General features: G+C 39.4%; 1 protein-coding gene across 1 annotated transcript in view; it reads right to left on the bottom strand.

Moving 5' to 3' along the window:
• Positions 1 to 1747: 1747 nt before the first annotated feature.
• mphosph6 (M-phase phosphoprotein 6) overlaps positions 1748 to 22051 on the bottom strand; it is a 38056-nt gene continuing 17752 nt past the window's right edge. Inside the window, exons 3-5 of the mRNA XM_080186752.1 lie at positions 12066 to 12156; positions 8846 to 8943; positions 1748 to 5323 (exon numbers count right to left, since the gene is read on the bottom strand). Of these exons, the coding sequence (XP_080042878.1) occupies positions 5188 to 5323; positions 8846 to 8943; positions 12066 to 12156 (325 nt within the window). The 3' untranslated portion in view covers positions 1748 to 5187. The remainder of the gene's footprint in view (positions 5324 to 8845; positions 8944 to 12065; positions 12157 to 22051) is intronic.

The following is a 22051-nucleotide window of genomic DNA, read 5'->3' as shown; positions in this document are numbered from 1 at the left end:
AGTGAGGACACTGGAAGATGGAGCCTGGTGTTGTCACTGGCTGCATTTTTGCTTTTACAGTAAAAAGTCTGACAACACCAGGTTTTAGTCCAACCTATTTATTTGATAATATACTCGCAAGCTTTCGGGTTAGCCCCTTCGTCAGGTGAATGGAGAGTTCTGGCCTCAGACAGAGTATATAAAGCACAGACAGTTTAGAGATTACTGATTAGAATGCAAATTTGCATTCTAATCAGTAATCTCTAAACTGTCTGTGCTTTATATACTCTGTCTGAGGCCAGAACTCTCCATTCACCTGACGAAGGGGCTAACCCGAAAGCTTGCGAGTATATTATCAAATAAATAGGTTGGACTAAAACCTGGTGTTGTCAGACTTTTTACTGTGTTTACACCAGTCCAACGCCGGCATACCCACATCATTTTTCCTTTTAGGCAGGTGAGGAGTGCAAAGGAGGCGCCTGGCTCTTCGAAGGAAGGTGCAGAACTCTCAACACTAAGGGGCAGCAGACCCCTTTGGATGAAGGGATTGATCATAGTCAATAGTAGACATTTCACTAGACCCTGGCTGTATAGACATCACTAATGTTATCTGCAGATGAGCTGATGCCTGTGTATTTCAAGGGATCTGGTCATTCACATTTGCCATATTCTGCAGGATTTGGTGCCACTGGAAGGATACCCGTTGTCATCTGCCACACAAGTAACTGCTGTCCTTAATTTCTACAGTAAGAAGTCTCACAACATCAGGTTAAAGTCCAACAGATTTATTTGGAATTGCGAGTTTTCGGAGCGCTACTCCTTCATCAGGTGAATGACTCATTATTACTTGATCACTCACATTATATACATGTGTTTAACACCTGGGCACACATTGTGTGACCATATCTTTCTTTCTTAAGCTTACTGCTATATCATGATGGCCCCCTCTGACATCCACAGTAGGGGTAGAGGCAGCCTGCCGACTGCTATGTTCTGTTGTCTGCAATGACTTTGGTGGCCATCCACTGGAGCTCTGACAAAGGGTCATCTAGACTCAAAATGTTGTCTCTGTTCTCTCCCCACAGATGCTGTCAGACACCAACGGGACTTGACGGGGTGGATGGTGAAAGGTGCCCCTTATGGCAGTGTTTAGAATTGGGGGAAACAATTTAAAAATCCACTTAAGATTTTCTATCAGAGGGTTGTTAGTGTGTGAAATTATCTTCCTCCAGAGAGCAATGGAGACTAGGTTATTGAATATATTCAAGGTCCAGCTGGATAGGTTTTTGATTGACAGGAAGTTAACAGTCATGAGCAATGGACAGTGGAGTTAAAGCCACAATTAGAACAGCCATGATCTTACTGAATGGCAGAGCAGGCTCAAGGGGCCAAATGTCCTAACTCTTGTGTAAAATATTTTTAGATAAAGTTTATGAGTGACACGGTGGCACAGTGGTTAGTACTGCTGCCTCACAGTGCCAGGGACCTGGCTTCAATTCCTGGCTTGGGTCACTATCTGTGTGGAGTTTGTATGTTCTCCCCATGTCTTTGTGGGTTTCCTCCCACATTCTGAGAGACATGCTGGTTAGGTGCATTGACCTGAACAGGTGCTGGAGTGTGGCGACTCAGGGAATTTCACAGTAACTTCATTGCAGTGTTAATGTAAGCTGATGTGTAACTAATAAATAAACTTAATTAAGCTTACCATAATGCAGCATGAACAGAGTAGTATTACCACATTTAAGATTTACAGATCATGTAGCTTTTATTTGCATTCTTGAAATGGTTTTCTCATATGCTTCTGTTTCATTTGTTCTACAAAACAGCCATGTGTCAATTAGCCATTGTAGTTTGCAGTTAATTTCAGACTGTTATCTGAGGAATGGCGTTTCGATTCATCTAAACTATTACAAAAATTGCATCTGTGATTACTGATTTCATGTTGACGGTGTAGTTTCTGTAACCCTCAAGAGCCATGAGAATACGTAAGAAGCAAACTACTTATGAAAGCAAAATACTAGCGGCTAGAAATCTGACATAACAGAAAATGCTGAAACTACTCAGCAATTTTGGCAGCATTGGGAGAGACAAGCAGAGTCAATGGTACAGGTCAGTGACCCTTTATCAGAACGCTATTATTTTCTCCACCGATGCTGCCAAACTTGCTGACTATTTCATTTTAGTTAAGCAAGCTATTTAGCTGTCTCAGAACTTATTTACCGTATATACTCATGTAAAAGTTGACTATTTCAGCAACAAGTTAAAAGATTGACTTTTACATGGGTAAAATACACCTACCCAGTGCCCATAATATGGCTCTCAGAAGAATCCACAAGATGGTGTGCCCACACCCGTTATTCATTGTCTCTGTGATTTTAACGAACCTCCCTCATTTCTGGCACAGGAAGTTTCAGTGTTGGCTTGGCCTGTGATTTCAAAACTGCTTTGGGGTGTGGGAAAGGCAAAAGGAAAGGTTACCCCAATGGAAAATAGCTGGAGAAAGCTCCCAGTGCTTAAACTGGGCCTTGGTACAGGGGGAATTGCAGAGGCTCTTCTCCCTGGCCCCAGAGGAAGGCTAAGGGTGATGATCAAGGACCAAAAGCTGGGCCTTCATTCATTAAAAGTTTGCACTAAATTGATCCCTGCAAGCTGTTTCCATATGTGCTATTCATTCCTCTTCAATCTGTCTGCTTCACTCCTCCCACCCCCTCGCCCCCAGCAAATTCACAATCAATCTACATTCTTCATGCCTTATTCTGACAAGAAGGAACTGGAGGAAATTAATGAATAATGTAATGAGGTTTTGATGTGATTGGAGAGATTATACTTTGGTTTTGAAATTTTGTTTTTATCCCTGAAAACAGAAGGCCAACCTTGAAGCTGAAATTTAAAAGCTACAGTAGATTACAGAGCTAACTCTTATAAGATCGACTTTTACATGATTGTCGTTTACACACATATGGTACTTTTTTAAAGCGAGCAATTGTATTGTTTCAATTGAGAACTATGCTGAGGCTAAAAAAACTTTCAGTCAAAGCTACAACTGTTTGTACCCACCATGGAATTACATAAATGAATAAACGTAAAAGGAAACTACTTTCTGGGTAGTGAGCCTTGCTGGTATGGATTAAGCTGATGAAATAGCACTGCTGTGGAAATACTAATGTGAGTAGATTCATAATAAAGTACTGAACATTGCTTAACACAGAACCTTTAAACTTTACATTGTTTTGTGGCACTTAATGTTCATCAAAATGAGGTATATTAGTGCTGAGGAGTTTTAAGTACTAGTTATTGCAAGGTGAGAATCAGATGTACCTCAATATGCCTGATCCTAAGTTGTACTCATGGAACAATTTCAATTCTCCAATACCAGGTAACCCCTGGCTTTTTGGTGAAGATCAACAACTATAGATTAGTGCTGGGAGCCAATACCTATTATGAACTGGATTCAGACAGCCAGCATAAGAAACTTTATTCCATAAGTCTGGGCTGAACACCAACCAAGGTGCCAGAGGCAAATGTCTTCTGTTTGATTTCTATTTTCTAAGTTTTGCATTGTGTAGCTGTCACAAGTGAAATGAGTCTGGATTACCTCAAGTCACTACAATCTGTCAAGTGATCTGTGCTGACTTGATTAAATTTAAACAAGTCAGGAAAGCAATTAAAATTGAATCAGTGAGTCACAGACTCATATTTCTCATTTCCCTCCATCCCTTTTAGTGAAGAATCAACCATTGTTAAAAATAAACAAACTAGTTCACTTCATTTTTTAATTTTTTCTGATGGTCAAAATGGTATGGCAAAATAGGCCACCACTTACCCCCCCCAACAAATATAAGCCAGTTACAAAAAAGACTCAACATTGGTAAGTTTAATGTTCAAAATCTATCCAGGAAGTTTCTCTCCTCTCCCTGAAGCCCTAGCACCCAGGCACTAGAATTTGGCTTCATGAGTGAAGTTTGTTTTTTTCTGCTGGACTTGCTTTCTTTTTTCTTCACAATGCACATATGACTTTAGTATCCAGCTACTTACCTGCCCAGCTCATTGTGTATATCTGATCTGATTACAGGCCCAACATGCCCCAATATCACATCTCCTGTGACATAATGCAGATCCTGTGCATACACGCAGACTGCTCATTCTTCCATCTGTTAGCACCAGATACTTATCTTGCTGCTGTTCCAGTGGGACAATAACTTCAGTTTATTGTTTTGTGTATTCAGAGGAAGAGTAGAATGCTGCTGGTAGCAGCAATGTGCAAAACTGACAGACAACTCCAAGACCATCATTTAGTTTGATGACTTGAGGTCAAGCTTAGATTAAAACCTATAGTGTAACCTGGGTATCAGCCCACCTTTATTCCCTGGGCCAATAAAAAGTGCTATGTGGACTGCTATCAGTCATTTTCTGCCAAAATGTGAGAAAAATGTGTTTTGGGAATTTAAAAAGAAAATCATTACTCCTGCCCACAAGAGGCTTTTAGTAAAAATCTTTGGTTTCCTACGATAAGATTTCATATTACATCTAATAATTTTGACCCTAATTTTATTTTCTGCTGATGCAATAGCTCTTCTAAATGTATATTCAGAATCAATAAAATTCACTATAAATGTCAAGATTTCCTCAGGTTCATTGGAACAATCCAGCCAGTGTGTAAAATTCTCATCTTCATACTCAAATCAGTCATTCTTTTGTTTCCTAATGCTCACAGGAAAAAAAATGAGAAGCAGAGAAAACTACTCTGCTTCACCTTAAAGGCAATAATTATACTTTTACACAGTTAAGGTGTTGCAAAGATATTATCAGCAGAAGGTCCCAAAGGAACACTTCTATATTGTGTTCACAGCTGTAAAATGGAAGCATATTACGCTTGCACCATTGCTTACTTATATGATTCTGTGCCAGGATAACTTTCTCTTCAAGTCAACTTTTAAGTATAATTCAGGAGATTTTAACTGTGCATATATGACATGTTGTTGAAATGTATTTGAGAATGATCACCATCCATTCAGTACAAGGAAACTGCAGAATCTGTTTACCATCACAAAATATTTTCATTGCAGCAAGTTGTAATACTTTCTAATTTTGGTATACAAACAAAATTTATATTTCCATAATTACAATAAGCAGCCAGTTACTGCAGAGTTTCAGACAGGAGGTCCATTGCCTTACAAAGGAAAATATTTAAAGACACGCTTGTGTTATTTATTCCTGAGGCTTAATGAATGTCTTCTTGACTTTACTACCCCTGGTGCTCGCTTCTGTTTCTTCACTTTGAAGAGCTGATCGGTCTCTCTTTTTGGTAAACTTCTTTTTTATGGTTCCCACTAAGCTTTCATATCTGGAAGAGACAAGGTTTGATAATGCTTCACTGAATGCAAATAATTTGAATGTTAACTATTTCACATTATCCACTAATTTGTAGTATTGTTCTGAAGCATTAATTCTAACTATATAGGAGAATTTATGGAGAGAGAAGTTACGGAATGAAAGACCAATGAAATAGAAGAGCCTGCATGCCGAGTTGGGTAAATTTGAATCATTGACAGTCAAGAACTTATCAGAGGGCATTCTGAAGAAAGAAAGGTAAGAGGATATCTTAGTAGAAAATTCAAAGTATGACTGAGAGGAAAGGTACTAAACAATGATTTTGAAGGAGGCAAGAAGGGTGGATTAAGATGAAAATCTAAAAATGAGATGTAGGAAGAGGGATCAAGATATAACTTAGTGATAAAGTTGTTTGGGTATGGTAGCTCAAACAAAGTGTAGATGGACGTTAAGGCTTTGGTAAAGGGCAAGGTGCTGCCACTTCAAAGCCTTAATGACAATGCAATCACCCATAACAAAGTTGCAAGGGGGCCTTATTTGTGAGTGAACAAACATTCTGGAGAGAAATAGTAAAAGGAACAATGATTGCTGATCCACTTACGCAGTCACAGCTCCTTATAAGCTGTGGATGTGTGCATCACCCAGAAGGTGCTATATCAGCCTCTCACATTGACACCTTTGAGTCATCATGTGTGCGCAACTGCACACAAAAAATAAAGGTACCGTGATTCAATGAATAGGTTGCACAAAGAAATAAATTTAATGGGGGCATTGGACTGAGGAATTCGGTGGAAAGTGGTTTGTGGGTAAGTGCCCAATGACTAACTTCTCTGCTCTTCTTCATAATATTGCCATGAAATATATTACATCTACTTGGAGAATAAATGAGGCCACACTTTAATGCCTCATCCGATAGATGACACCTTCAGTAGTGCAGCAATCATAGGGCTGGATGGAGTGTCTAACTCGATTTTTGTGCTGAAGTTCTGCAGTGAGACTTCAACTCTATCACCTTGTAATTCAGAGGCAAGAGTCCTGCCAACTGACCTTTGACTGACACATTAACGAACAAATGCCCAGATTTGGAGATAGATGCGAATCCAGGAGCTGTTCAAGGGATAGAGTATCAGTCTACATATTGCTGGTAGATTTGTTTTTTTCCCTCTAAACTCAAATAGTAGTTAAAACTTGGCCTGGGGAGATTCAAGTGCTGTATTAAATTCATAGCTTAAACTAGTTAAATTACTTAATGTACGCAAATCGCAGCATATTAGTTGGCCCAATATGCAAGTTGACCCTATTTTTCTATTCTGGCCTATACTCTGCCTACATATCAAACTGCCCTTTTCAGCCACAATAGGTTATACACTCATTCTCCCTGGGTCTGCATGGGTTTCCTCCAGGTGCTCCTGTTTCTTCCCATGATGTGCATTCTAGGTGGATTGGTCATGGTAAAGCACCCCTTAGTTTCCAAAGATGTGTAGGTTAGAGGATTTGCCATGATAAAGGCACAAGGTTACAGGGGGGTAGGCCTGGATAAGATGTCTTTTGGAGAATTGGTGCAGACTTAATGGGCCGAATAGTATCCTCCTGCACTGTAGGGATTCTATGAAAGAGTTAAACATTGTTGTTAACCTCAATTTTTCACCCTACTTGCTGATACCTTATGACTGGGCACAAGGGGACAGGCAGCAATATGGGCTGTTGTGAAGATGCCTGGGAGTTTAAGGCACCCCTACTATTTTCAGCAGATGCCGATGACATTTTAAAATAGCAAACACCTACACTAACACTGGCACTTCACCTTCATACTTGGGGTACCCCTGTTTTTGGAGTGTTTCGGTCTTCAACTTGAGACTTACATACTAACGACTAATAATCGTTGAGCAATATTTCAAAACTTGAAGCCCTACTTGGTTAAATAAAATACAATGGACGTGGAAGGCCAGGTGATGTGTTTCATCTATAGCTTGCGGAGGCTGGATCAACCCAGTCTAGTGATGAATGATGGAGGAATACTAAGGCTGAGTGGAGTCAGCACCCACAGGAAGCAAGCAGAAAGCAGGGATCGTTCAGCAGCAGAAAGTGGAGGTCACAGAAAAATACCAAAGCCGGCAGAGGAATGGAATTTGATCTGGGAGAAAGCAGATTGCTCTTCAAGACTCAATGCAGCAGCAAACACGGAGAAGCCACTTTAGTGCAATCCATATAGCTTGCCTCACCAAGTTTCAAACAGTTGCAATAAGTGTGATTTATAAAATTATGAAACGATTTGATGCAGTAGATTATGAAATTTTCACACAAACAATTACCATTTGTTATTGTAAGTCATGCTCTGTCAAACAATATTCTGAAACCTCAGAGGGCTCTTCTTCAAATGAAGGAAATTATCAAGCAGCTGTCTTTCAGCAATAAAGATTATTGGACAGGTGGCTAATGACCTCTCAATAACTCACACCATTGTAACTTCAAGGATTTCAAAAGCCCACAAGTACGATAAAAAGATTCCAATGAAGATTAAGATATTTATTAACAACTATATTTTGTTTGTGGATCAATTATTACATATGGACACCAATCCAAGGAAGTTATTCTGTCAATAAGTATAATGATATTTTGCTTCGTTAGAAATATCTAATTGCAACAGTGGAGTGTGATACCATTGACAAGAATCGAAACCATGCAGTTCGTTATCCCAATGATCTGAACTTCTTTTTAATAGTCTGATTGCGTATAATGCTGTTCAAACAACTGGTGATACAGAAATAATCAATCTATACCGAGAGAATGTCTCCTCTTGTGGGGGATGACTAAAATTAGGGAACATAGTTGAAAATAAGAGAATTTAGAGGAGCTCTGTGCCTTTAAAGATAGCGATTAGGAGAATTTGTTTCTCCTGAATGATCGCTTGTGTGTGGAATTCTTTTCCTCAGAAAGTAGTGGAAGCTGGGTCTTTAAATTTAGGCAAGTCAGAGTTATACAGATTTTTGTTAGGCATGGGAGTCAAGGGAGGGGGCAGACAGGAAAGTGGAGCTGAGACCAAAACAAGATCAGCCATGATCTTACAGAATGGTGGACTAGGTTCAAAGGGCCAAATGGCCAACTCCAGCTCCTAAGTTTCTAGTCCTCCTGGATTTTTTTTTGATACATTGAATAATTCATCACATTGTATGCAATTATTTGCCACAGTGGTACTATTTAATATCAGACTGTTGCACCAACAATTCTATTAATACTAATCTTTTTCCTAAACTTGGGACCACTACCTCTAGTTATAGTTCAATGGTTTACTAATCATTTTCTGTTTAGACACCAACATTCTTTCCATGGTTTATCATCATTGCAATGGTCGAAAAAGGCCACTTTTAAATGATATACTGGAATACCCCAGAAGCTATTGTGACTATAACATCCATCATTTACCTTAAAAAATGTACTGCATCTTTAACTTTGACGTATTAAATATATTCTGTGTCTGAAAGATAAATGTAACCCAACACTTTAAATCACACCTCTTGGAGATATGGTAACTTACCTCCTAGCCATTTCCAGATCTGAAACATCTACTTCCATTTTAATGTCTTTGTCAGGCTCTTCATTTTCATTCTGGGAATACATCTGTGCAACTAGTTTCTGGAATAAAGGCAATACTTATCTATTAACTCTACTATTTGGATATTTTGCTGAATGTTAGACTGTCTTGAAAATAAGCCATAAATTTTCAAATTTAAAACCATAGAGAGGCACTAAACGATTAAGGTTTGTAATCTGTTGGTATTTGCAGGACATATGAAAATTAATAAGTTCTTTTTGTTCTTAGGAGTTTGCACTACTGTGACGGCTCTGTAAATAATCAAGATTGGCCCAATCTATATTGATTGCTTATATATAGAGTGGCTTGCTTGGCCTTTTCAGATGGCATTAGCACTCTGATCCAGAGTGCAAGGTAGAAGTCACATGTTGATAAAATGGGGAATTTTTGAGGACGTTAGTGAATCAGTTGCATTTTTAAAACAAAACAGCAGGTGGATTACATATTACCAGATTTATTGAATTTAATTTCAACTTCAGAAATGGCCATGTTGAGATCTGAATATATGACCTCTGACTTTCTAGTCAAGTGTCATAACCACTGTTTAATATAAACTTACTCTCTTTTAAACATGTTGAGATGTTGCATGGATGATTTTAGCCCAAGTCAGATGCACAAATTATGTTCCATGTCATTTTCAGTGGCTTCCGTATGTGTATTACTGCTACAAACATTGGATTTTTGTAACTCAGCACAAAAGTCCAGCTTTATTAAAAAAATATACAATTTTCATGGAAGAGAAGTATTTGGCACAAACAGTAGCTGCATTAAAAAAAATTTTTTGATTTTAAAACGACCCTTGGTTAAAATCTCCCTCTGCAAGTACTGCACCCTCTTAACCTCTCACGTCTCCTTCAAAGTCCTCATTGCCAAGTCATATTGCCCTCTAGCACTGAATGATCCATATTCATTTATTTATATTTGCATCAAAATAATCCATTCCTTTTCTGACTTCAGTGATTTTCACTTTCCACATTAACTTCCTCAACCTCAAATCTTGCCATCTTGTTTACTGCCAAGGTTCTCTCAAATGCTTCCTCACCATGCATTTTCCCCTCCTACCCCCACCAAGCTTGCCTGCTGCTTTTGGCAAAAAACATACATTCTTCAAGTCCTTTATCGGTACATGCTTTAACTTTCAGATTCTCTCCTCTGGCCCTTCACCACAGTATCTTCACCTTTATAGGCCTACTGAGTAACTTCCTTCTTTCTGCTTTTCATGGAATCATATAATTCTACAAAACAAAAGGGACCATTCAGCCCACCATGTCTGTGTTGATATTCTTGAATGAGTTATTAAATTCTATGTCCTTACCCCATACCCATTCGCATTAAATATTAGATGTATATCCCCATTATTGATAAAGGCCATTATTATAAATTTGGTTTATAACATTGTTTCTGTCATACATTTTGTATCCTAACATGTCTCTTTAAAAAGAGAAGTCCTCTAAATTCTCCTTTCAATCTTTGCAATGGTGATCATGCAATTGTGCTCTAAAAGTTGCCTCATTGACCATTAGGGAAAAAAATTGTTTCACTTACTTACCTCATCAAATCCACCATAATTTTGAACTTCACCATCAGATCTCAACTTTTTACTATTCCATTGAAAAAAAGCATGAATGTATTTCATCTCTTCATACAAAGCATTTCATAAGGTTACGCACACAAGAGTCCATGGTAGTACGTTGGCATGGATAGAAGATTGGCTAACTAAGACAGAAAGTTGGGATAAGAGGGACATTTTAAGGATGACATTTAAGGATGTAACTAGTGGATGCCATAGCCATCAGTGCTGGGGGCCTTAATTATTTACAATATTTATTAAGGACTTGGAAGAGGGATGTGAATATATTATTGCCCAGTTTGTGGATGACAAAAAAAGTGGGAAGACAAGTGGTGAGGAGGACACAAAGAGTCTACAGAGAGTTATAGACAGGTTAAGTGAGTGGGCAAAAATTTGCAGATAAATATAACATAGAAAAATGTGAAGTTATGCACTTTGGTAAAAAGAATAAAGGAGCTGAATATTATTTAAATGCAGCAAGTCTGCAGCACAGAGGAATTTGAGATCTCTGTGCATAAATCACAAAAAGCTAGCTAGCAAGTTGAACAAGTTATAGGGAAGACAAATTGAAAGCTGGTCTTTATTTTGAAGGGAATGGAATATGAAAATAGGGAAGTCTTGTTAAATATGCAAAGCACTACTTATACCACACCTGGAATACTGTGAACAGTTTTGGTCCCCTTCTCAAAGGAAAGGTATACTGGCATTGGGGGCAGTCTAGAGAAAGTTCACTAGATTCATCCCATGTATGTAGGGAGTTTCTTATGAGAGATTGAGTAGGTTGGCCTGTACTCTTTGCAGTTTATAAGAATGACAGGTGATCTTATTCAGAAATAGGGGATTCTCAGGGGGCTTGACATAGGGGATACGGAAAAGTTGTTTCCCCTTGTGAGAGTGTCCAGGAGCAGAGTGCATAATTTTGGCATATGGGATCGCTCATTTAAGACAGAGAAGAGGAGGAATTTCTTCTCTGAGGGTGGTTAATCTGTGGAATTCTTTACTACATAAGGTTCTAGAGACTGGATCATTAATTATGTTCAAGGCTGAGATAGACAGAGTTTTAATCAACAAGGGGATCAAGGGTTATGGGAAATAAAGCAGGAAAGTGGACATGAGAATTATCAGATCAGTCGCGATCTCATTGAATGGCAGAGAAGACTCAGTGGACCAAATGGGCTACTTCTGCATCTACATTTTACGGTCATAGCTAAAGTCCTTGACTTCACTTTAACAGAGGTCTTTGGCACAAGTGTACAACCTTGATTTTATCTTAAGCTAAGACTTTCAAAACAAAGCACAATATTACTACATCCTAATCAATAACCTTCATAGATTTAGTATTACCTCCCCCAGCATCCCCCCATCTACAATTTGGAGTAACATCATAAAGAATTTGAAATGCGACTTAAAAGATTTTAACCACATCATACACCCAGTAACACCCGTTTCATAGCTATTCTCAACTTAACTTTATAACGTTGAAATGTGAAATTTATAGAAATTCAGCTATATAAAAGTGCTGATAAATTCTTTTGGCACTTTAAAAGACTATTTCGAATCATGACATAAAATTGGATTTCCTGTAAAACATACCTCTATTTCTGGATTAAAACCTTTAAAGGACATTCGGCCAAACAGCATGTCTTCACAAGGCACAAAGCTCTTCTCTTCAATGATATGACTCCTAAAACAATTTGGTAGAATTAGCTATTAAGGAAAATATTTGAGTATGTGTAAAACAAAACACCTAGATTATTCAATGGATGGAAGTCACAGGCAATCATTCTGCTTCAGGCTTACTGAAAAATTACACTTTGCTTTTGCACAAAAATTGTGTAATAACTCATCACTTTGTATTCCGATTCTTAAACATATAACTGCATTCAACTGATTAAAAAGACAAGATAGTTTCACCATTTAAAGGTGAACATGTATCATTTTACCAATTTTAATTTCTCTTTCCTAAACTATTACACAAATTAATAAAATAACATAAATACCAGGTATTTATGTTTTAAACTATACAAACGTATTTATTCATTCATCATTCTCATACAGACTGTGCAAGGCCAAAGTGATGTATTACCTGTCATACAGGTTATTACTTCGTAAATTATATATACTAAAACCATGAAATTATAAGCCATTTGCATTTCTTTATGAATGGCATGCCAAATACACAATTTTACAATAAAATATCTGTTTATACATTGCTTCTGAAAAATGAATTTATAATTTGCATAATTTATAAATTATATGTTTTATATAAACACACCCAGTCATTAATAGTTAAGAGACAATGAGTAAATGCTACAAAACATTTTCAAACGCACTGAACATAAAAGTTGTTACTTTTGACTATTAGAAGTCAGTCCTTGGTTGGCATTACTTTTTCCATTGTAATCTGCAGCTTGCATAAGAAAACAGGCAGACCAAATGTTGTTGCAATTATCAAACTTTTCTGCCTATTAAAAGATCCTTCAGCTAAATACCAGAAGGGGCAGAGAAGAGCTAAAAAAAAAGTAAATTCTATTATTTCCCAATAAATCATTTCAGTGATCAATGTCAGCAGTGACTGAAAAGAAAGTAAATGGGCTAATAAGATCAAAAGCACTGTGTTGTAACTCTCAAGTGATTTAATGTGAAAACACAGTCAACTCTATTATATATGTATATAGCCTACATGAGAGAGCTGAACACTGGAAAAACTATAAGGGGTGGGATATTTTTTAACAGGCTTTTGAATAAAATTATGTTAGAGGGAGATACTGTGATGCGAATGTGTGAATGGCTGTGTTTCCATGAGCTCTGGCACTACTCATCTTTTAATCCTTTCATAGTACGTAATCTTGGAGTGAAAACTCCGTACTATGCCCTTGGAAGAATTCTGGATAAGCTTTGGGACTAAATGCCAAGTAGAGTTATGAAAATCCTCAATGAAAAGAAGCAGTTGGAAGCAGCTGAGGTGGAGCTGAGCCTTCAACATGGCGACTTGGTCAGAGAGCAAGGTCTCGACCCGGCAATGTCGAAGGCACTATAGGTGATGACTGCCAATGAGATGAAGGTTTTCTCAATAGACTTGGCTTTTTGTCACAGAATTTGAGTGCTCATATGGCTGAACTGCAGAGTATCGATGAGAAGCTTGACGAAGCAAAGAATCCTTATTGTCGAGAATGCAGTTTCTTTAGTTGAGGCCAGCTTTCAATCCTTGGAAAATCATCTATGATATGTCAGATATCATGACGTGGATATGCTGGCGTTGGACTGGGGTAAACACAGTAAAAAGTCTGAAGAAGAGCTTAACCTTGAAAGCTTGTGAGTTTACTATCAAATAAATCGGGTGGACTTAAACCTGGTGTTGTCAGACTTTTTTACCATGTCAGATATCCTGATCGATCTGGGGAGCTGGGGCGAGAGGAGGAGTTTGTGTGTGACCATCTTTCTAGAAGGACTGAGGGTAAACTCCCAGCTAAATCTTTTGAGAATTGGCTACCACATTTTCTTAATCTTATCACAAAAGCTGAGCATATTAATCTTGAAGGGGCACATTGTATCCTCTTTTTGAGATTTGAACCCCAGCTAATAATCATGCATTTCCACAGCTTTGGTTGCAGAGTTTTCGATGAAGCTGAAAAGTATCTGAATGCAGTTTGCCCCGCTTTATCGTGCTACCCCAACGGTGATATCTGATCGATCCTTAAGGCTATTTAACAATCGTTCTAAGACTTTGGCTCTCTAAACTCTATGCATGGCAATAATTTGGCATCATAATCTGCAGCTCATTGCCAGTCGTAGATGTTACCCCTTGTCGTTACACTCCTTTTTTAATTTTGCGATGTTATTTATCATGTTGGGAGGGTGATCTAGCATATGAGCACGGAGGCGAATTTCACTGGTTATCTTTTAGAAACCAGGGATGTCCATTTGTTTATAATTGAATGCATCCCTCAGAATGTTCCCTTAATTACTCCAAGCTTACGATACAGATTTGATACTGCTGTTTCCTTATTATGCCAGGGGTGCAAGGTGGCATCAGGACTACCTACATTGCTCTGGCCCTGTGTAAAAATTGAATCCTAGTTGTTTAATGTCCTCGAAGAGCTTGATAGTATTGGGGAGTCTGCTAGGTAGGTTGTATGGCACGAGGGATATGTGACATTTATCCTTTTTTTCCTTATAATCCTTGCAATTATAATGGTGGTATATATGATGTGGTATGCTTTACTTTTGTCATAGCTAATATGAGCGGCGCCACTGTGGGAAGGTGGGTAGGTGGTTGGTTTGATGTGGAGATTGTGGTATGGCCTGACCAGTTCTCACAGCTGGTGAGGAAAAACCACTTAGGACTATTGGTGTTGTTTAGTTTGTTTCTGCACTTTTGTTCTTTGGGGTCAAAGAATCTCTAAGAGACTCCTGCTATAAGATGCAGATAGAGCAAATATCCTGGGAAAAGACATTGTTGTATATCAACGGTGCTCCTAATAATAGCTGGAAATGGGGAAGTACACCTAAGCATGGTGTGAAAATCACTGGATGATCAGTCTTCTCTATACCTGTGTCAATATCCTCTATTCTTTTTGGCTGAATACACAATGACAGGAAATCCTGGAATGTAAGTTACATGTCTCTGTCTCTAGTACCCTGTAAGCTAGTGTGTGCACTGTTATGCCATGTATTCATAACTTTAGCCTGTATTCTTGTTTTACTGTAATCTCTGAAACATCCTTTGATTGTTTGTATCTTTGGAGACTCCATTTGTAATGAATAATGAATAATCCGAACCAGCTGCATTCGAGCTTTCTTGTCTTTTTCTGTACATGAATCTGGAAAACCGATTGTGCTGAACTGTACCAATCCTTGAGGGTTTGCTGCCTTGTTTGTAAAAATTAGAAATATCTTCAGTAAAAATATGTTTTAAAGATATGGAGTTAGATGATAAAGTAGTCTTGGCAAAGACCTGCAAGCAACAAGACTAGAGGACAGAGACACTGGTATTTGATTGTGGAGAGGATGGCTAGTGCAAGTAATAATCTTGACTGCAAGTGTGCAGTTTAGTTAGCATCAGCTGGAGTGATTGAGACATCAGTGTTGACATTTTCCTGTATATATTTTAATTTTCTGGAAGTGCCAAGCAGATAGATAAAGCCACATAAAAAGGTCAATAAAAAATTGGATTTTATAAATAAGGGCTCAGAGTACAACAGCAAAGTAGCTGCAGTACTGATGAAATTATACAAACAGTTAAAATTTGGTATGCTTGGTTTTTGGGAGCCCTATAATAGAAAGGACATTAAACACAAAGTCCAAATGGCATTGATTCTCCAGCATGACAGCAGCAACAAGTAACTATTGTTATTAAAGATTTGAAATGGTACAACTATTTCCAAAGAACACAGAACAAAGTGGTGGATGTGGTGCTTTTAGATTTCCAAAAGGCGTTTGATAAGGTGCCTCATAAAAGGTTGCTACAGAAGATTAGGGTGCACGGAGTTGGGGGTAAGGTGTTAGCGTGGATAGAGGATTGGCTGTCTAATAGGACGCAGAGAGTTGGTATCAATAGGTGCTATTCTGATTGGCGGTTGGTGACTAGTGGAGTGCCGCAGGGGTCGGTGCTGGGGCCTCAGCTACTTACCATTTATATAGACGATCTGGAGGAGAGGGCTGAGTGTAGGGTGATGAAATTTGCTGATGACACGAAGATGAGTGGAAAAGCAAATTGCGTGGAGGGTGTGGAAAGTCTGCAGAGGGATCTGGATAGGCTAAGCGAGTGGGCGAGAACCTGGCAGATGGAGTACAATGTTGGCAAGTGTGAGGTTATCCACTTTGGAAGAAATAATAGTAGGAGGGATTATTATTTAAAAGGCGAAAAGCTGCAGCATGCTACAGTGCAGAGGAACCTGGGGGTCCTTGTGCATGAGTCGCAAAAACCCAGTCTGCAGGTGCAGCAGGTGATCAAGAATGTGAATGGAATGTTGGCCTTTATAGCAAGGGGGTTAGAATATAAAAGTAGGGAAGTCTTGCTGCAACTGTACAGGGTACTGGTGAGGCCGCAGCTGGAGTACTGTGTGCAGTTTTGGTCACCGCAGTTGCGCAAGGATATACTGGCCTAGGAGGGAGTGCAGAGGAGGTTCACTAGGCTGATACCGGAGATAAGGGGGTTGGACTATGAAGAGAGACTAAATAGACTAGGTCTGTACTCGTTGGAGTTTAGAAGGATGAGGGGGAATCTTATAGAGACGCATAAAATAATGAAGGGGATGGATAGGGTAGAGGTAGAGAGATTCTTCCTGCTTAGAAAGGATAGCAGGACTAGAGGGCACAGCCTCAAGATAAGGGGGGGCGCAGTTTAGATCAGAGTTGAGCAGGAGCTTCTTCACTCAAAGGGTGGTGAATCACTGGAATTCTCTGCCCGTTGAAGTGGTGGAGGCTACCTCGCTAAATATATTTAAGTCACGGGTAGACAGGTTTTTGATAGACAAGGGAATTAAGGGTTATGGGGAGAGAGCGGGAAAATGGAACTGATCCACTTCAGATCAGCCGTGATCTTATTGAATGGCGGGACAGGCTGAAAGGGCTAGATGGCCTACTCCTGCTCCTATTTCTTATGTCCTTAAAAGAAAATTACAGCACAGGAACAGGCCCTTCAGCCCTCCAAGCATGCACCAACCATGCTACCCGACTTAACTAAAACCTCCTACCCTTCCAGGACCATATCCGTCTATTCCCATCCTATTTATGTACTTGTCAAGACGCTCCTTAAAAGTCACCATCATATCTGATTCCGCTACCTCCCTCAGCAATGAGTTCCAAGCACCCATAACCCTCTGTGTAAAAAATTTGCCTCGTACATCTCCTTTAAACCTTGCCCTTGCACCTTAAACCTGTGCTCCCTAGTAATTGACTCTTCCGCCCTGGGCAAAATTTTCTGACTATCCACTCTGTCTATGCCTCTCATAATCTTGTAGACTTCTATAAGGTTAGCCCTCAACCTCCATGAAAATAAACCAAGTTTCTGCAACTTGTCCTCATAGCTGATGCCCTCTATACCAGGCAACATCCTGGTAAATCTTTTCTGTACCCTCTTCAAAGCCTCCACATCCTTCTGGCAGTGTGGCGACCAGAATTGAACACTATATTCCAAGTGCGGCCTAACTAAGGTTCTATAAAGCTGCAACATGACTTGCCAACTTTAAATTCAATGCCCTGGGCGATGAAGGCAAGCATGCCATATGCCTTCTCGACTACCTTCTCCACCTGCATTGCCACTTTCAGTGATCTGCGTACCTGTACATCCAAATCCCTTTGTCTATCAATACTCTTAACGGTTCTGCCATTTACTACATATTTCCTATTTGTATTAGACCTCCCAAAATGCATTACCTCACATTTGTTCGGATTAAACTCTACCTGCCACCTCTCCGCCCAAGCCTCTAACTGATCTATATCCTCTGATTGTCTTCATCGCTATTTGCAAATTCACCAACCTTTGTATCATCCATTGGAACACAGAGGTTAACAGGAAATGTAAGCAATATTTTAAAATTGTGAAGTTTGGATACAGTAGAAGGATTAAGATTTGCATTTATATATTGTCTTTCACAACTTCGGGATGTCCCAAAACACTTCAAAACAAATGAAATATTTTTTCTGAAGTGTCGTCACTGCTGTAAACTAAAAAATGTGGCAGCCAAGACCCACATTGCATGCTCTTACAAACAGCAATGTGATAATAACCAGATGTTTTTCTAGATGGTGTTTATTTATCCCCCAATCAGCACGATGGCACAGTGTTTAGCACTGCTACCTCTCAGTGCCAGGATTCAATTCTGGCCTTGGGTCAGTCTGTCTGGACTTTGCACATTCTCTTCATGTCTGCGTGGGTTCTCACCCGGCTGCTCCGATTTCCTCCCACAGTTCAAAGATGTGCAGGTTAGGTTTAATGGCTATGCTAAAATGCCCCTTAGTGTCAGGGGGACTAGCAGGGTAAATAATGGAGTTATGGGGATCGGGCCTGGGGGGCGGAGTGGGGATTGTTGTCGGTAGTGGCTTGATTGGCTGAATGATCTTCTTTTGCAGTGCAAGAATTCTACGATTCTACAAGAACTCCCTTACACTGCTTTGAAATAGTGCTATGAGATATTTTGTATGCTATGGGATATTTTATGCACACCACAGAGGGAAGCCTCAGATTAACATTTCAGAGACATAGCAGGACAGAAGGCAGCTATCCCGGCTCTTGCTAGAGCAATTCAATCAGTGTCATGTGCCTACTCTATCCCCATAGCCCTGCAAGTTTATTTCTCTCAAGTGCCTATCCAATTTCCCGTTGAAATCATTAATCTTCCACCTCCCATTATATGCAATGAATTCCAGGTCATTACCACTTGCTACATATAAAAGTCTTCCTCACATTGCCCCCTGCATCAGTTGCGTAAAACCTTTTGGCTGTCTCCCCTGGTCATTGTACCATCAGCTAATGGGAACAGCTAATTCAACCCTGTGGCAATTTTGTACACCTTCATCAAATGTCCACTCAATCTCCTTTTCTTCAAGGAGAATAACTCTAGCTTTTCCAGATTAACCTTGTAGCTTATTTCCCTCATTCTTGGAACTATTCCAGTAAATCTCCTCTGTACTCTCAAAATGTTGAACATTTTGACAAATTACAATGTAGTTTCGACAATATACACAGAAAAATCCCAATTACCACGAGTCTGATTTTCACAGATTGAAAAGGCATCTAAAAATGACCAACAACAAATGCTACAAGATCAAGATCTATGACCAAAATGAATATGAGAAAAAAAGGGTGCAAATGGAGTTGCAGCATTAGGCAAAACTTACAGATTATGAGCGAGGTAGACCATCTGCTAGGATGCCCAAAAAAGAGATGCATATTGTAAGCAGATAATTGTGCATCGACTTGGCCATTGTTCAACTTACACATTGCTTTCCCATTCTGTTTTAATTGTGCTGATCATTCATCGCGGTGCACACACCACTTCAGACCATATGCATCCGAGTTTCAAGTCAATTATGGCCCCCTTCCCGGATGAACAGTATGTACACAAACGTAGAAGGAAATAGCATTTGAACTTTAGTATTTGTTCTTGGAAAAATAACAGACTGATTATTAACTCAGTACTAACACATAATTTTCAACCTCTAATGCTTCCACCTCCATTCCCATTCTATGCTCCTGTGCCCTGACTACATTTCAGAAACTTAAGTCATTTAGCTTTACCCAGCTAACCTTATCAAATGCAAATGTCAACTGGTGAACTTGCATTCATGCCTTTGGGCTATTGGAAGTGAAGCTTTTTGGAAGGCGCATACTAATACAAGAAGACGTGCTGTATGGCAATTTCCACAGTTATCAATTTTATCATAATGCTGCAATTTTGTCTTTAACCAGCAAACGCCCTGACCCTAGATAGTTTAGAGGGGAGAAAGTAAGGTAAAGGAGACTGGATGGACATTTATTTACTGATTTAAAAGTCTATTATTTATACATTTTATCAGATTTTCCTGAGGTATTTCAAATTTTCTAACATACTCCATCTGAAATGAAAGAATGCTTATCTATTTTTTAAATTTTTTGAACAATACTCGTGTTCCACAAACCATAGCTTACATCATTTAGCTTGATAAATCTGAGTAAACATTGCAGCCTCATCCTAAGGTCTTCACCATCACAGCCGATAGCCTTCAGCTAATTTGATTACTCTACACAACATTAAGCAATGGTTCAGTCCACTGGCTACAGGCCACATCAACATTCCAGCTGTAGTACTGAAGGCATATGCTCCAACAAAGGGCTTGCCCTATCCATGTTGCTCCAATACAGCTACAGCTTTGGCATCTACCCAACAATGTGGAAAACTGCAAAGATACGTACTGCCCACAGAAATAAGTATAATTCTAACCCCACTTTACATCACAACTCAGGTCAATGACCCTTTATCAGAACTATTTTTATTTCAGATTTCCAGCACCTTGCTTTTTTCACATAAACAATGGTTCTATTTCTGGAATTTAGAAGGCTAAGCGATGATTTGGTTGGAGTTTTCAGTGAATGTGCCACACAAGGAACAGATGCATGCATGCGTGGCCATGCGCCAATCTTAAAGGGACTCTGGCGTATAAAAGGTCAGTGTGCACTGCAAAATGAAATTAGTGGGAATGTCAGTTGGGGAATTTAGGACTAATGGACAAAACCTAGAACCAGTTAGGGCCAGGTCTTTCAGCATTGAAGTGAGAAAACAAATCTACACACAAAGGATAGTAGATCTTTAGAATTCTCTTCTGCAAAGTAATTGGCTTTGAGTCAATTATTAATTTTAAATCTGAGACTGATAGCTTTTTGTTAAGCAGAGATTGAACATAGAACACTACAGCACAAACAGGCCCTTCGGCCCACAAGTTGCACCGATCACATCTACACCTACCAAGCCATAGAACTATCCGTAACTCCCAATCCCATTAGATCCCATATACTCATCCAGAAGTCTTTTAAAAGACCCCAGCGAGTTCGCCTCTACCACCACCGACGGCAGCCGATTCCACTCACTCACCACCCTCTGAGTGAAAAACTTTCCCCTAACATCTCCTCTGTACTTGCTTCCCAGCACTTTAAACCTGTGTCCTCTCGTAGCGATCATTTCAGCCCTGGGAAATAGCCTCCGAGAATCCACCCTATCTATTCTTCGAGGATATATTGAGGGAAAAAAGACAAAGGCCCATTGGTTAGGTCGCAGCTCAGCCATGATTTTGGCAAGTGATGCAGGAGGTTTCAAGGTCTAAATGGCCTACCACTGTTCCTATTATCAGACCAATTTCTGGCCTATCAGCCTGCTTCCAATCATCAATACAGTAGTGATCGTAGTTTTATCAAGTAGCACTTACTTATACTCTATAGAAGGTTGCTCACCATCCCCCTCTCAAGGGGGATTGAGGATGGGCAACACATTCTGGCCTTGTCAGTGATGCTAACATCACATGGACGAATAATGAAACAATTATTGAATGGTTTCATCAGTACCACCCAATTCCACGCCTCACTGCAACCTTGGTCTACACATGGACACAAGCTTCTCAACATTTTGGCTAAGATCAAGCATTGGATCAGGCCCCAGAGGGGGTGCAATACTTATGTTGTCAGCTTCGATTTTGTTTGTCTCTCTTGTGGGGTCTATCAATTGGATTAAATTGGATTTTTGAATTTGGTTTTTGAAGCAAGCAAGAATATGGATTCAAGTCCGCCTGGTCCAAGCTGAGTATTGGCTTTGTAACTTAAGAATGGAGTAAAAATTAGCAACTGAATTCCAGATGTGAAGTGATTGCGACTGCCCTTGTTGGTTAAAACCCTGGAATTTCCCACTTAATATTTTGGGAAAACTTTAATATCAAAGGCCAAAATGATGAAGGAAGATGCGCACAGCTAGCTTCTCAGTACAACTGGACACGCACAATACATTCCAGCCTGCCAATAACATCCCTAACTACAAAGATAATTACATTAATCTCTGATCCATCAATAACAAATTGCAGTTACATAACATCTTTGATATAGTAAAATG

This window comes from Carcharhinus amblyrhynchos, chromosome 4, assembly GCF_965287045.1.
Source record: "Carcharhinus amblyrhynchos chromosome 4, sCarAmb.v2.hapA, whole genome shotgun sequence".
Taxonomy (NCBI): Eukaryota; Metazoa; Chordata; class Chondrichthyes; order Carcharhiniformes; family Carcharhinidae; genus Carcharhinus; species Carcharhinus amblyrhynchos.
The sequence above is the reverse complement of the archived record's forward strand: the minus strand, read 5'-3'. Positions and strand labels throughout refer to the sequence as shown.